The sequence below is a fragment of the Platalea leucorodia genome (assembly GCF_965183815.1).
Source record: "Platalea leucorodia genome assembly, chromosome: Z".
Taxonomy (NCBI): domain Eukaryota; kingdom Metazoa; phylum Chordata; class Aves; order Pelecaniformes; family Threskiornithidae; genus Platalea; species Platalea leucorodia.
This window is the reverse complement of record NC_138858.1, coordinates 17531276-17545718: the sequence shown is the minus strand read 5'-3', so window position 1 is coordinate 17545718 and position 14443 is coordinate 17531276. Positions and strand designations below refer to the sequence as shown.

At 42.4% G+C, this 14443-nt stretch overlaps 1 protein-coding gene across 1 annotated transcript; it reads right to left on the bottom strand.

Moving 5' to 3' along the window:
* Positions 1-7999: 7999 nt before the first annotated feature.
* On the bottom strand, positions 8000-13317 carry MRPS30 (mitochondrial ribosomal protein S30). The gene is made up of 5 exons (XM_082337418.1): positions 12605-13317; positions 12201-12346; positions 11050-11152; positions 10385-10561; positions 8000-8964 (listed from the first exon to the last, which is right to left on the bottom strand). The coding sequence occupies exons 1-5, from the start codon at positions 13278-13280 to the stop codon at positions 8696-8698; spliced, it is 1371 nt and encodes a 456-aa protein (XP_082193544.1). The 5' UTR covers positions 13281-13317; the 3' UTR covers positions 8000-8695.
* Positions 13318-14443: the final 1126 nt, after the last annotated feature.

The following is a 14443-nucleotide window of genomic DNA, read 5'->3' as shown; positions in this document are numbered from 1 at the left end:
AGAAACCTAAGTTAAAATTCCACTAAAACTATTAGGATCTAGGAATCTAATTGTTTAGATACTTCAAAAAATCCTAGTGGGAACCTACCTAATTGCAACATTAAGCATATAAGTATTTTTTCAAAATATCCAGTCCCAAATGATGTTCATCAAGAATAACATGCTATTAAGAAGCAACATCAAATTACAGTTATTACTTTCAAAATAATAAAGTAATCTAATAGTCCAAATCCGTTGTGTAAACACAGTTACAACTCTAAATCTTATTATCCTACCTAAGAGTCTGACTCTTAACTCCACCTCAATTTTATCTTTATGCTTTTGGATAATTTCTCTAAGAATCAGGCATTACTGTTCCCCTGCTTTTTTCCCATCCTTCTTCACTTTCCTTATCCACTTGAGAAGATTTTCATGGCAAGGTCTGTCTGTGTATTCACACAGGATTTCCCAAAGATTTTATCTGGGCATATCTGCACTATTAAAACAACAATAAAATATTTGACTTGAGCTTCTTAACAGTAACTGGATTAGAGTGGGTCATTATTCATACAGGTAAAACATGACATACCTTTACAAAGAATGGTGTCCTACCTAGCAGTTATCATTGGGAGGTTCAGGACATGTTTCGGTTTGATATCTATGCTTACATACAGAATGAAACACTTATATTTGCATACAGACAGCACAGGCTGAGTCACCACTGCTTGCTGTTGGCTTCTAGAAGGGAGGAGACACTTGGGCATGTCAGAGGTCATATGTAAGGAATTACTATATTGATAGGAAGATCAGAGGCAAATCTTCTTTGAGATAAACTTGGAGATAGAACAATTCAGTGTATAGCCTTAACTGCATTCTCAGTGTCATTACTCAGCCAAGAAAGGAAGATGTAATTTAAGGGTCTTCTGCTGAAGCCATTTGCAGGTGCATATCAGGTAAAATTTGTCTATGCTGAATTAATGCACAAATATGGATGGCCACAGTAAGACCAAATGAGAGAAGGTCCAGGCCTAATGTCCACCATCTACGCAAATCTCTGCACATGGTTTCTTCCTACACATTTATAGCATCTCATCTACATGCTGACCACTAATTTATTTTCGCAGAATTGTAGAGTGGTTAAGATTGGAAGGCACCTCTTGTCTAGTCCACCCACCTGGCTCAGGGCAGGGTCACCTACAGCAGGTTGCCCAGCGCTGATTAGTCTGGTTTTGAGTATCTCCATGGATGGAAATTCCACATCCCTCTCTGAGCAACCTGTTCCAGTGATCAATTGCCATTATAGTAAAAAAAAAAAAAAAAAAGTTTAAGTAGAATTTTCTTTTTTTCAGTTTCTGGCCATTTCTTCTTGCCCTTTCACTGGATACCACTGAAATAAGCCTAGCCAAATCTTCTTCACTCTTTCCCATCAGGTATTTATACACATTGATAAGATGTCTCCTGAGCCATCTTCTCCTGAGCCTTCTCTTCTCCAGGCTAAACAATCCCAGAACTTGGGTTTTAAAATTCCAACTCCTCATCATCTTCAATTGCCTAGAGAAACGTGCTGGTGCAGAAACTGCTGTTAAAAAACAAACAAACAAAAAGTCTTTACAGGCTGAAATTCAAAGTTGAAATTTAAACCTGCTCTGGGATATCTAACTGACAAAAGCATGTACATTTGCAGTGCAGATGCTCTTGTGTTAGAAGCTACACCTTCCAACAGTGAAAATGATCCTATATCGTGTCCCTTAAGAGCAGTGATAAAGTGTACTGAGTTGACTATAGGTTAAAGGAATACTAAAAGCAAAAAAGAGGAAAGAAATGGAAGGAAGATTTCCTTTAAAGGAGGCACATTAAGATCAACTGTTCTTGCTATACAAGGAAAGAAACAAATGAAATCAAGCATGACTTAGAAGGAATAAGAAAGGTAATACAGAGAAGATTCTGTAGCAGCAGATGTAGTTCAATAAATTGAAATTCAAACAGTTATTAAAAGACCAAGAAGAAATACTGAATATTCACTCAAAGAATATTTCAGCTAAGGACAGAATCTTAAAATTATGCAGAAACCAGGCACAATAAAAAAAAAAAAAAAGAGGATAGATTAAAAATTATTGCAGATAGTTACAAGTCAATACAGCTGAGCAGACACCATAAAGCTGCCTGTCCTGTCTGGAAGAATTATTTATCTTCCCAATAGCATAAGCTAGATAGCACTTAGTCCTGCAGAGACATAAAAAAGCATGCCAAGTGTTCTTCTACCTCTTTGCATTCTTCAAGGATTTTTTGAAAAGGTTGTAAACTCACTCCTCTTAGGGCATCTGTTACTGGTGGTAAGTGGCCCACCTAGATCATCTTCAAAGCTGAGGAAACAATTGTTAACCTCACATCTTCAAACTCCAGCTTCAACACCAATGCATTAGTTATCAGGCTGAATAGTATGGCAGACTTTAGACTGCCTTCCTTCATTCTGAATTAGATACGAATAATTCCTTTAATTCTAAACTCCTGCTCCTCAAGGAGGATGTAGCGAGGTCCACAACTTCCTCCCTTCACATCACAACATGCATTCATAAACGTATTAGTAGTGTCCATACGCTAACTCCTTGTAGCTTGTAATTCTTAGCCTATTTCTAGATGTAGGACACCCAAGTCTTCCAAGAAACTTAGTTCTGAAAATTTATTTTACCATGTATTTACCGGGTAAACTTTATATAATTTGTCAGCATACTAGAGAAGGGCTGCAGCACAATCTTTGTAACCATCACTGGCCTCCATTTAGTAACATCCTCCAACAGTTCATGGTCCAGGGTTTCCAGAATCAGAACAGGATGGGCTGCTTTAATACTATCTGGAGCCTCTCCTGTGGCTAACCAGCCACAAGATGACCAGCCTCGCCAGGAACTCCCCCCGAAGATCCACCTGACAAACGTCTCAAACCAAATCCACCTAGACCTGGCTGAGTAACTTGTCATTTCTGTCACGTTCTTGATATAACCGCAGCCTGTATTAGATCATCAAATGCAGTGTTACCTGCACTTGCCATCCTTTCACAATAGCAAAACAGAGACAGCAGTTACCTGTTTTCGCCTACCAGTCTCAGACCCATTGTGGGATTCCACTCTACCACTATTCAGTATTATCCAGGAATACCAAAGTAGTTTTGGTAATGGAATCACAGGAACTCTCCTCCCTTAGCAATTACCTGCCCTTTCTTTGTCAGGGATTTGTTATCTTTTGCTTTATGGTGTCTGGCTTTCTTGCTTTTGGTGAGAATGACACTCTGTTGGAAGACAGAGAATGTGAAAAAAAAACCAACCTGTTTCAGCTATGGGTCTCACATCTGCTGTTCCCTGGTCTGAGACAGAGGACTTCATATTACCCGTTATGTACATTTCTAATTCATGTTTTTGTAGGATCCTCAACTTGTATTTCTTGAAGGTCTTGTCTTAGTGGGGTTCTGGTACACTACTAGAATATAATGCATGCAGAGTCACATACTGTTCGCAACCAGTCTGGTTTTGATGCTATCTCAGGTTTTGTCATTGTTAACTTACTTCACGGTCTTTATTGTCAGGTTGTTGATGTTCAACTTACTTTGCCACTTCTACCCATTTGATAAGCCCATTTACTTTGACATTTCTACCCATTTGACAAGTTTCTTCCTCCATGAAAAAGCAGTTCTTGTGCAATCTCTTCTGCAAGCTTTCTTGGGGCTATGTTTATTAGACTCAGTTTTGATCCACAGGACGTTATGCTTTTGTACCAGACAAGACTTTGTGCTAATTCAATGCAAACTTCACAGGTCTACTCTGGTGCACTTTGGTTATACTACTGGTTGAAGATGGTTCATTTTAGCATAGGATGCACTGGAAAGCCACTTTCATTGCTTCCATCAGAGATATACTGCCAGTATGTGTGGTCTCTACAGAACCATCAGGCCAAGTTGTCAATAGACTCTCTCACCAACAGCCAAATTCAAGAGTTGCTCTTGCCTCAGGAAAAACCCCCTCAGTGGAGCTCCAGAACAAGGAAACCTTCATCTGCTTCTGAGCTAAAAGGAGCAGGTGTCTTCTCCAATGACAGAAAACCTGAGTACAGAAGAGATCACGAGAGCCTTCTGCATGATCAAGCAGACACTATAAATGCTGAAGCTATTTCCCCTGTCTGAAAGGAAACAGATCTACCCCAACAACTTGGTGCAACATGACCCTATATAGATATAAGAAAGTTTCAGAGTATTCCCATCTCCTCCTTTCCGCTTTAATTTTGGGAAAGGCTGCTTAGGCAGTTCCATTCCAAGTCACCACTTGCAGTCTCATATTCCAAAACAACAGTACAGGTAGAATTTCATAGATCAGTCACCCACTTGAAGGTGATACAAGTTTTAAGCAAAATAGTTCAATACTAGAGAAAATACTTGCCTCATTATTTAAAACCACATCTTATTTTTAGATTCCACCTTATGTTCCCTTGTGATACGCTCCAATAGGCCTAAGCAGAAATTAATATGGGAAAAAGGATCCAAACTTGGAGATATCCATCCTGTGTTCTTTCAATTACCTTTCTTTATTTCTTCTAAACAGCAAACTCAACTAAATAGAATGCTAAAGAACAATGTTCCCATGAGACTTAAAGCAGCAGAATCACAGCAGGTTTCTGCTGAGCAAAGCTCAAGAACAGGAATGCTGCAGCTTCTAAAGTTTTCCACTTTTAAACATTTGGTAGCTATACAATCTTTAAAGAAAAAAAGAAGAGCTTTCTTTTGACTTTATCATTGTAAGGCAGGATTAAACACTCTGAACAGATCAGTACAACATGAAAGATTGCTGTAGAAAACTGCATATAGTATGATGTCTCAACTTTGCCAGTCAGTGACAGAAAAGCAAAACCAAGCCCATTACACTTTTTCTTCAGTAGAAGGTAAAACAGTGCCATCCACTGCTTTTCCAGGGTATCCCCTTGCCTTTTGAGACAACTGCAGAAAGCTGAAGTTGGTACTTTGCAATTATAAAATAGCCAGCTTACTAAGCCTTCCCTTCCTCCCTCACTCCAGTACTGGGTTCTTCTACCAGGTTACACATCTACAGTGATATTTCAGTCACTAGTAAAGCTGCACAAAGGAAAAAAGTTCTTCTTTGAACGGGCTTTACTACAGCTCAAACCTCAGGACAGACAAAGGCTGAATGACAGAAAAATGAGTGGTTTTTTACCCTGGAAGCAGGAGTTTCTTTGACCTTACATGTGAGCTTTCCACAGCCCCTACTTGTATGCAACTTACACAGTTTCAAGCTGAAGGTAATACCACATTGCACCAACTTGTAAAGATTGTCTGCAGGGTCAGAATACCCAACTGTTTTTTTTAATATCCTCCCATTTGTTTTGCATCATGCCTTTATCACAACAGAAAACAAGTATCAATCACTCACTTCTAAGCTAGGTCGCAGGTCATTCTCCATCATCAACATGACTACCCAGCAGTTTATCTTCTGTTCCTACATGGAACATTTGTTTATCAGCAGTGATCAGAACTAGCAACACTCAAGCATTGTTAAGACAAAAAGAGTGCTTAAGGACTTTTTACTTCTGTTAAAAAGAAACCAGTACTCATGCACATCTTGCTTATCTACATTATCCTCTGCTGGTGCAGAAAGTGGCAACTATCGTTTGTTCCAACATTAGCAAAGTACCAATCAAATAAGAATCTACAACTACCTCATCTTTTATTAGCAAAATACTCCGTAAGTCAATTTACAACAGGAAGCAGGATCCCCAATTGCTCAGGCTGAAGAACGTGCAGGCAAGTATTTCAACAAGTCACATATGATTCACTACTCTCTCTTTAAAAACAAACTACTTGAATCTTAACAACAACACTGGAAAAATCCAAAGGATCAGTCACAGTGTACAGAACTACGTAAAATTCTAAGCATGTTTAATTAGCTCAAACCAGATATACTTTGTTGATAAGTAAATATTCCTAAACAGTCATTAAATTTTATACCTTATTAATAGGAGATCCTAAACATGGTTTGGGCTCAGCTGTCATCTACTAAAAACAGCCTTAAGACATCCAAATATCAACAATGAAAACATCAAAATGTCTACAGCTGAAATCAAGGTCCCAAGCTAAAGGGAAAACTGCAGACTCCAAATGCATTTGAGTTCTCTCTGTGGATCCTGAGGTGACAGCTTCAAAAATGTGTAAGCATGTTCATAATAGAATCTTTGGAGGCAAGTTTCATTGTGTTTATACTACTGCTCGATAAATGTCTAAAAATTTCCCTTGCTATGTAACTAAATTCCCAACCATTCACTTTTAAGACGCACTTTTTATTCTGAGCTCACTTTCTCTTTAGAATGAGTAAGCATTTAAGACAACTAATTTCTGTTCAGGCACAAAATTAGAGATTTTTCACTGGTCCTGAATATCAAGACAGTAGTTACCTAGCGATATAATCAGATGGTGTCATGGTTTAACCCCAGCTGGCAACTGAGCCCCACACAGCTGCTTGCTCACTCCCTCACAGTGGGATGGGGGAGAGAATCAGAAAAGTGAGAAAATTCATGGGTTGAGATAAAGACCGTTTAATAGGTAAAGCAAAAGCCGCGCACGCAAGCAAAACAAGGAATGCATTCATTACTTCCCATCGGCGGGCAGGTGTTCAGCCATCTCCAGGAAAGCAGGGCTCCATCATGCATAACGGTTACTTAGGAAGACAGACACCATCATGCCAAATGTCCCCCTCTTCCTCCTTCTTCCCCCAGCTTTATATGCTGCACATGACGTCATATGGTATGGAACAGCCCTTTGGTCAGTTGGGGTCAGCTGTCCCAGCCGTGTCCCCTCCCAGCTTCTCGTGCACCCCCAGCCTGCTCGCTGCTGGGGTGGGGTGAGAAGCAGAAAAGGCCTTGACTCTGTGTAAGCACTGCTCAGCAGTAACCAAAACATCCCTGTGTTATCATCAACACTGTTTCCAGCACAAATCCAAAGCATAGCCCCATACTAGCTACTGCGAAGAAAAAAACTCTATCCCAATCCAAACCAGCACACTGTTTCAGGATTAAGTGCTCAGCACTGCACTTACATGCAGGGGATGCTTACAACTTGATTTACCAACAGTCTCATCTTGCTTGGTACAGCTGTGAAGTGCAGGCTCATTCACGGACAGACCCTGTGATTTCTCCTCCAGCCCGGGGTGCGATTGCAGGAGGCTGCGCTGGGCTACAGGAGGAGCTGGGGGACCCAAGGCTTACCTGGCTCACCTGGCACTTGCAGCTTGTGCCTTTATCTCTCCACCATCTGTCACAAATGCCGCTCCCCTGACTTGCTTTTCCTGGCTGCTAATTCAGGGCAGGATTAGAAAGGAGTTTTGTCATCTGGACTCCACGCAGCTCGCAGTGACCTCCTAAGGTAAGCTCGCCAGAAGTGAGTAGCAGCAGAGCTAAATCCGTTAACTTACATAAAAATATACCTTGGACTTAGGCTTTCTGCTGTATTAAAAAGAAAAAAATATTTCATTATGTAAGCAGAATGAAGCTTTTCTGCAGTGTTTGCAGGTTGCTTCTTCAGTGGCCCCAGCGGACAGAGCCCTGGTGTGAAATGCATCCTGGCAGCCGGCTGGAGCACGCCAGGCCGCCGAGCCTGTCCTGCCTCCTCTCCTGCTAAGAGCAGTTGTTGCTTTACAGCCACGGCTGCTGATTTGCACATTCTCTAATGTTGCTGCATATCAACAATTGTAAATGCTAAGTAAAATGTCTTTTCTGGTTTTCCTCCACAGATTTCTCCAGTCTAATTCTGTTTTCTGTCAGCAGTGATGTGTGATTATCTTTCAGCTGACTCAGAATCCAGACAAAATTGAAAGGGTCATTATTTTAAGAGCTTCAGTGCTGATATGCAGCTACTCCCCTTATTACCTACGCATTCGTACTGAACTCCTAGTATATTTTCCAAAATCTTTCTTCCGCCACTCCTTTCTCCAGCTGTCATCCTGCAACATAAATTACTTTTCTGTAATAGCCACTTTCCTCTGATGCCGCAATAACATGACATGCAGTGCCTCAGACTAAAAGTGGTAGAGAACTAAACACTCCCGTGGATTAGGCTCTTGAATCAGAGTTAATGAAAAAATAAAAAATAGCCTAAGGAAGGAAGAAAAAAAGCAGGGTGCTTAGTATCCCAGCTGTGTCCCCTCCCCACTTCTTGTGCACCCCCAGCCCACTCACTGGTGGGGTGGGGTGAGAAGCAGAAAAGGCCTTGACTCTGTGTAAGCACTGCTCAGCAGTAACTACAACATCCCTGTGTTATCAACACTATTTCCAGCACAAATCCAAAACATAGCCCCATACTAGCTACTATGAAGAAAATTAACTCTACCCCAACCAAAACCAGCACAGATGGTCATATGAATTCATACTTGGCTGTGACAGTTCAATGTAGAGCTATGGGTCTGCTAAAAGAAAGTACTCACATGGCTTTGAATTAGTGCAATACACTTCCAACAGTAAAGACATTAAGGTGTTTTTAGTCATTTATTTTTCAGTGTACAGTATCATGCATTTAAAATTAAGAAATACGGCCCAAATATCATAAGAGATGTATATAGTGTTTGCTAGACAAATACTTGACTAAGAAGGCGGCATATTCTAGCCCGTACTTCATGGAGTTACAATGAAGTTCAGGCACATACACAGGAATACTTTATTGTTTAATGATTTACAACTCTTTTGGTCTGTTTAACAGAAAACGAACCAACTGAAGCAGGACTTCGTCATTAAAGCCTTTCACACTACCGTCTTCCACAACATCATACAATGGCTTACTGTCTGTACCCCAACAGATATTCTTCCGAGGGTTGTTTTTACTCGTTTCTACAGTTAGTGCCAAAGTATTTAGCTGGTAACAAAAGAAAGCAAAGTACTTCCCATCAGTCACTACTGCCTGTGATACAAAAGGACGGGTCACATCTGCTTCATTCCAGAATCCTACAAAATAAAGAAACAACACTAGTCATACAGGACTTGAAATTCCTATCAGCACACACATCTAAAGCCCAATCCTGAAATACAGAAAAATACTGGGAATTCCAGCAGCCATTTAGTAGGGAAAAAAGTCCTGTCTGCTTTAGCAACACAAGCATTCTTCACACAGACTAACTAAAACACAACCACCAATTAAGGATATTTCCAAGATCAGGGACACAGTGGCATATTTGCATTTTGTACATAGTTCCCTGTTGCTGACTGATGAAAACCCCACACTGATCAGCCAAGTGACTTTTCAAAATTACCTAAGTTATTAATGCATCCAAGTCCTGCAAGTGATCTGAGGGGAAATGTCTTTCAACTATTCCATGCTTCTCACAGGGCAGTGAAAATTTGTTTCATGACAGAAGCATGTATATGCATGCATAAGCATAACTGACTACAGTAACCAGCCAGACAACAGCAAGAACACTATGTCAATAAGTATTAATGCTTCAAACAACCCCTGCTGAGCATTAATAGCTTGTTTAAAATATTTTTTTTACATATTTATGCATGTGTGCTAGCACATACAGTAATATTCTTAAAAGATACTAAGTATCATGTGCAATGAACACTGCTAAAAACTGTTACAGAGTAAAGAAAAAGCTTCATATATTTGAATGCTATCCTTGTAGCTCATAATGTGCTTACAACTGTAACCAGCTTTGAAGCCAAGACTTACTTGACTTCAATGTTTTAAGTCCACAAAAACAGTCAAGCTTTCTAACATACCATTACATAAAAAATTTGATACAGAGCCAGCAATATACATCATAATAAAAGGATTTTCTTTCATGTGTTTCACAAGTGAAACTACAAACCAGCAGGTATCTTCTAGTAACACTAGATAATATTTACACGAATATGCAAAAGATTGATCTGGTCTATCCATCCAGGTTTTCTGGGAATGTTAGACAAACACAGGCATAAAATCCTAAAGTAAGGCTGCAGACATTTTTCTTTCACTGATTTTAGTTTCACAGAATTGACATTTCTGAAACAAGGGGCTAAACAACATAGTTGTTTCACAAAAAAAACCCAGCCTCCTTAATATATACCACCTTTCCCCGTAACAAATGTGGAGCGAGCAAGTGAATGCAGGATTGAGGTTTTTACACAGGCTTAGTGTTATATATGAAAAAATATTTTTCTGCATAATTAATTCTCCCTGACCCCAAGTACTCAAAGACAAAGTCTTAACTAACCCCCTTGTATAAGGTCGGCTTCATTCATCCGTTCAATTAAATTTTCAAAGACCAACTTAAAGGATGGTCTTCAGAAGAAAAAGCACGAGAAAAAGCTGTCAGGGAGAAAAGGTTAGAGAACTTTACAGTAGCCATTCATCACCAGGAAGAAATTATCAAGTTGACTGTCTCACCTTGATACATTGCTTGTGCTGCTGTCCAGGCAAAGAGACTTGCAATACCATTAGCTCGATAAAGCACTTCAATCTGATCCTCAAGATTTGCTTTTACAAACCTCTCCCGCTTTAGTTTATCAGGAATAAGGTGAAACTGGGTGTGTCCATAACAGCATGGATCTGCTACCTTTGATCCTGTGTCCCCCAAAAAGAGAAAAAAAAACAGAGTCAGAGAATGTTCTTTATTATGCACACAAACATGTCTTTACTATCAGACTCCAAACAGAAGGTTAGAACCTCTACTGTAGAACCTCTGTTTCTGGGCGAGACTGGAGGGCTTGGCCAACTCCAAAAGGCAAGCGATCACGTACTAAAATGTCTCTGAGGAGATGTATCAAAATTCAAAGCCAGTTTTCTGCCAATTTTCTACTCAACCCAACTCCTTCAGTGTCCACATGCACAGGAGGATGCTACTCCCCATTGTCTAATTGACATGGAATCTCAATAGAGATTTATATACTATATATATTTATATAGTATAGTTATATAGAAAAATGTTTTTTTCTGTTGATAGGAGGAGAAAGGTCAAGGGGGTGGTATTCGTTTTGGGGTTGGGGTTTTTTGTTGTTGTGTTTTTTTCCCCGCAAAAAAGTCATTAACATTTCATGAGTAGAAACTCTTACCTATAAATACCTTGTTTTCATACTGCTTTTTGAACAACGGCAGTTTGGATGGTTTGTGATTAATAACGGGAACATCTCCAAGATCTGACTCCAGTGGTACGATCTTGAAGGAAGTAGAAGAAAGAAAAGTCACATTTCTGACACCAAGCCTCACATAATATGCCACTTTCTGGTCAGAGAGCAGAAGGTGCAAGTCTTGCTTACATACACCATATATATAACTTTAACTCAAATTGATTTTTCGCAACAGAACTTCTTGTCTTGTGATGAGTGCTAGCACACACATCTTATATTGATGTCTGAATTTTCTTCAATATACAAAAAAACGTTGTGCAAAATGCTGCTAACAAAGCTGCCAATTGGTACCATCTTCAAAACCAGAATCTGCTTCTGTAGATGAGCAAAAACATTTCTAGCAACAGTCAACAAACTAGTGAGAGTTTACAGGTATTCAGTGTTTTGCACTAACATTTTTAATTGCCTAGACAGTTCTACCAAAATGCCAACGTTTGTAACATTTGACAATATTAACCTAAGTGAATTGTACAATTAAGTTAGCGAGAAAGGTTCAGCATTTACAGAAAGTAGAGCACAGTTTTCTCTTTGTGGTAGAAACTGGGCAACAGCCATTCACAGGCTACACAATTACCACTGCACAAACCTACAAGAAAAAGATTAGAATATTGAATCAGCTTCCAGAAAACTGAGCATTCAAGAAAACAACTGTCAAGTAGTACTAACAGGTAACAGAGCTCACATTCAGATTATACGTGCTCTCTCTTAGTCTATTCTTTTCTTCTCCATTTCTTTCATCATATTCTCCTCTATTGATAACGTTCCACACTACATTTCTTACTCTTGCCTCCACTTACAAGCATAAAAAAATTTAAAAACTCCATTTAATTAAGTGTAACAACATGCATTTTATCTAAAGCACAAAGATGACCAACGTGAAGTTCAGAAGACTATCTCAATATCTACAAAGCACTTAGAACGAGGTAGTTAGGTCATTAAGACTTGAAAAACGCACAGATGTGCTACATGCCTTATTAACCAGGTCCTCCACATACTATCTATCACATGGTTTCAGTGGCAGTCAGAAACATAAGTGAAAATGCATGCGATTAAGTTGCTGTTGAAAATATCCACACCTCTGGAAGCTGCTTTGGTACACGGATCTGGAGGTGTGGTTTATCATCTATCTGAAATCGCACAGGATCAACTCTGCCCTTTCGATGTCCATGAACAACAACTTCCTCACCATGATGCCAGTAATAGTTAACTTCAGGTTTTAGATCTGAAACAGAACAGAGGGATAGAGAGGAACAGAGATCGCCCCTTTGCATTTAAAAACCTCCCAATTCTTGTCCTGTAGCTGCAGTAAAACAGAAAAATCAAAATCCACTCGCACCATGTGGGACGATGGTGACGAGATGGATTACTAGCGATGGTCTGAACAACCCAGCTATACCAGCGGTACTCCTGCCGGGTTCACGGAGCGGCCCAACCGCCCACGGGCTCCCACTTCCCTCTCCCTCCCACCCCCGTGCCACACCAAGGGAGGAGGCAGCCAGCAGCGGGTTGCGACCGCACAGGAACGCGGCGAGGGTGGAGACGAGCTGCGTAAGGAACGGGCCGGGCGTGTGATCCTGATGGCGGTAGAGGAACGGCCGCTTCTTGTGCTGGTAGAAGCTCTCCTGCAGGAGGGCGTCGCAGGCGAGGGAGCGCAGCTCGCCCATATCCAGGTACGCCGCGAGCTGCGGGGTTTTCGCAGCCCCTGGTGCCGCCGTTCCCGGCTCCGGGGCTTTGCCGGCCTCGGCTGCCGCTCCCGCCGCGCCCTCCGGGGTTTTCACGGCCTCCGGCGCCACCGCTCCCGGGGCTTTCGCGGCTCCCGACGCCGCTCTCGGGGGCAGCCCCGGCAGGAAGACGGTCTTGGTGAAGCTCCGGTACCAGCGGTCGGCGTTGAGGGCGAAGGTCTGCGGGTAAACCATGTACTTGGGGCGCTGCAGCTGCCCGTAGAGCCGCAGCTTCTCCTCGATCGAGGCCGCCGCGTGCACCCGCTGGTTGAAATGCTCCAGCCGCCGCCGCTTGGCTGCTTTGCTCTTCGCCGTGGCGGAAGCCACTATGGGCGGGTAGAGCGAGTCGGGGGCCTGCGGGCGGACGGCGGACTCCGTCTGCGAGAACCAGCACCGACCGTGCCACAGCAGCCGCCGACCCCCGGACGCCGCCATTTCACAGAGCAGCGAGCCAGCGGAAGGGCAGCGCTCGGCAACTGGAACAGCTGATTGGCCGCTGGGAATCACGTGAACGAGCCAACAGCCCAATCGGCAAGCTTCTGCGAGAGAGAGCGCGCGCGCTGCCGGGACAGAAAGGGGCGGGGCCTTTGGGGAGGTGCGTCGCTGGATGGCCCCGCTCTCCCCCGCCGCGCGACGCAGGTTCTGCGCATGCGCCGCAGGCGCCCACTCCCGGCCTCACCGGGAAGGGAACTACAGCTCCCAGGATGCCAGGCGGGAGGCGGCCCGGAAGTGCCGCGCCGCGCGGCGGGCTCCTGCCGCTGCTCCGGGCTCCTGCCGCTGCTCCGGCTGTAGCCGTTCGTGAAGGGGGCGTCCGCTGCCGTCCCTTTCTGCCCAGTACGAGCCCACGGTTCAGAGCGAGGCCCGCATCTCAAGCAGAATGGTTGTGTTGCACAGACAAGGAGCCTTTACCCGCTTTCATTCGAGAAGACAGCGGTTTTGAACCAATTTCATGCGTGCTCGTCTTCAGGAGATAATTACCACCCCGCCCCCGCGGTGGTTTGAAAGACCGACCGCTCAATCTAAATGACAGGGATAAATTCTCTCTAAAATAAAAAAATATTTTTCTGTACAGAACCCCTGCTGAGGACAAAGGATTGTACAAACCAAGAACTATAGCAGAAATATGAGAGAATTTGTTGCCAAAGTCTGGAAAGTTGAACACGTATGACTGGGCCTGGGGCATGAGGAGCAGAAGCCAGCCTGATTGCCTCAGCATCCATCAGACTGGGGTGCTCTGTCGTACTGTAGGAAAGACTCGTTTTTGCAGGATAGTGGGTACCCACAGCACCGAGTGTACACTGAAATAACTGCTTGTTGGGAACTGCAACACCTGTGAAGCTGGTTTTAATAAAGGAATTCAACTCCGCTAAAATATGCTCTATGATGGCATTTGTTTATGAAACGAAATAAGCTAAAATTGGCATACTGACACTACAAGATGTGCTATTTATTATTCTTACAAGTTTTCCTCTTTCATTATTTTTTGTGATTGCTCGCAGTATTCCTGGGAGATTTTTTTCCTGTATTTCCATGATGTTTCTGTATTGTCTGAACTGCCTAAAACACTCAGACTGACTAGAGGTGGAAGAGGAAGTTAT

Bases quoted from the DNA above. Each gene is read 5' to 3' on its own strand.
- MRPS30 (XM_082337418.1), bottom strand. From the start codon at position 13,280: ATGGCGGCGTCCGGGGGTCGGCGGCTGCTGTGGCACGGTCGGTGCTGG. The intron at 11,153-12,200 runs GTGTGGATATTT...ACTTCCTTCAAG, and splicing joins TACCAAAGCAGCTTCCAGAG to ATCGTACCACTGGAGTCAGA. The intron at 10,562-11,049 runs GTAAGAGTTTCT...TGGGGGACACAG, and splicing joins TGAAAACAAGGTATTTATAG to GATCAAAGGTAGCAGATCCA.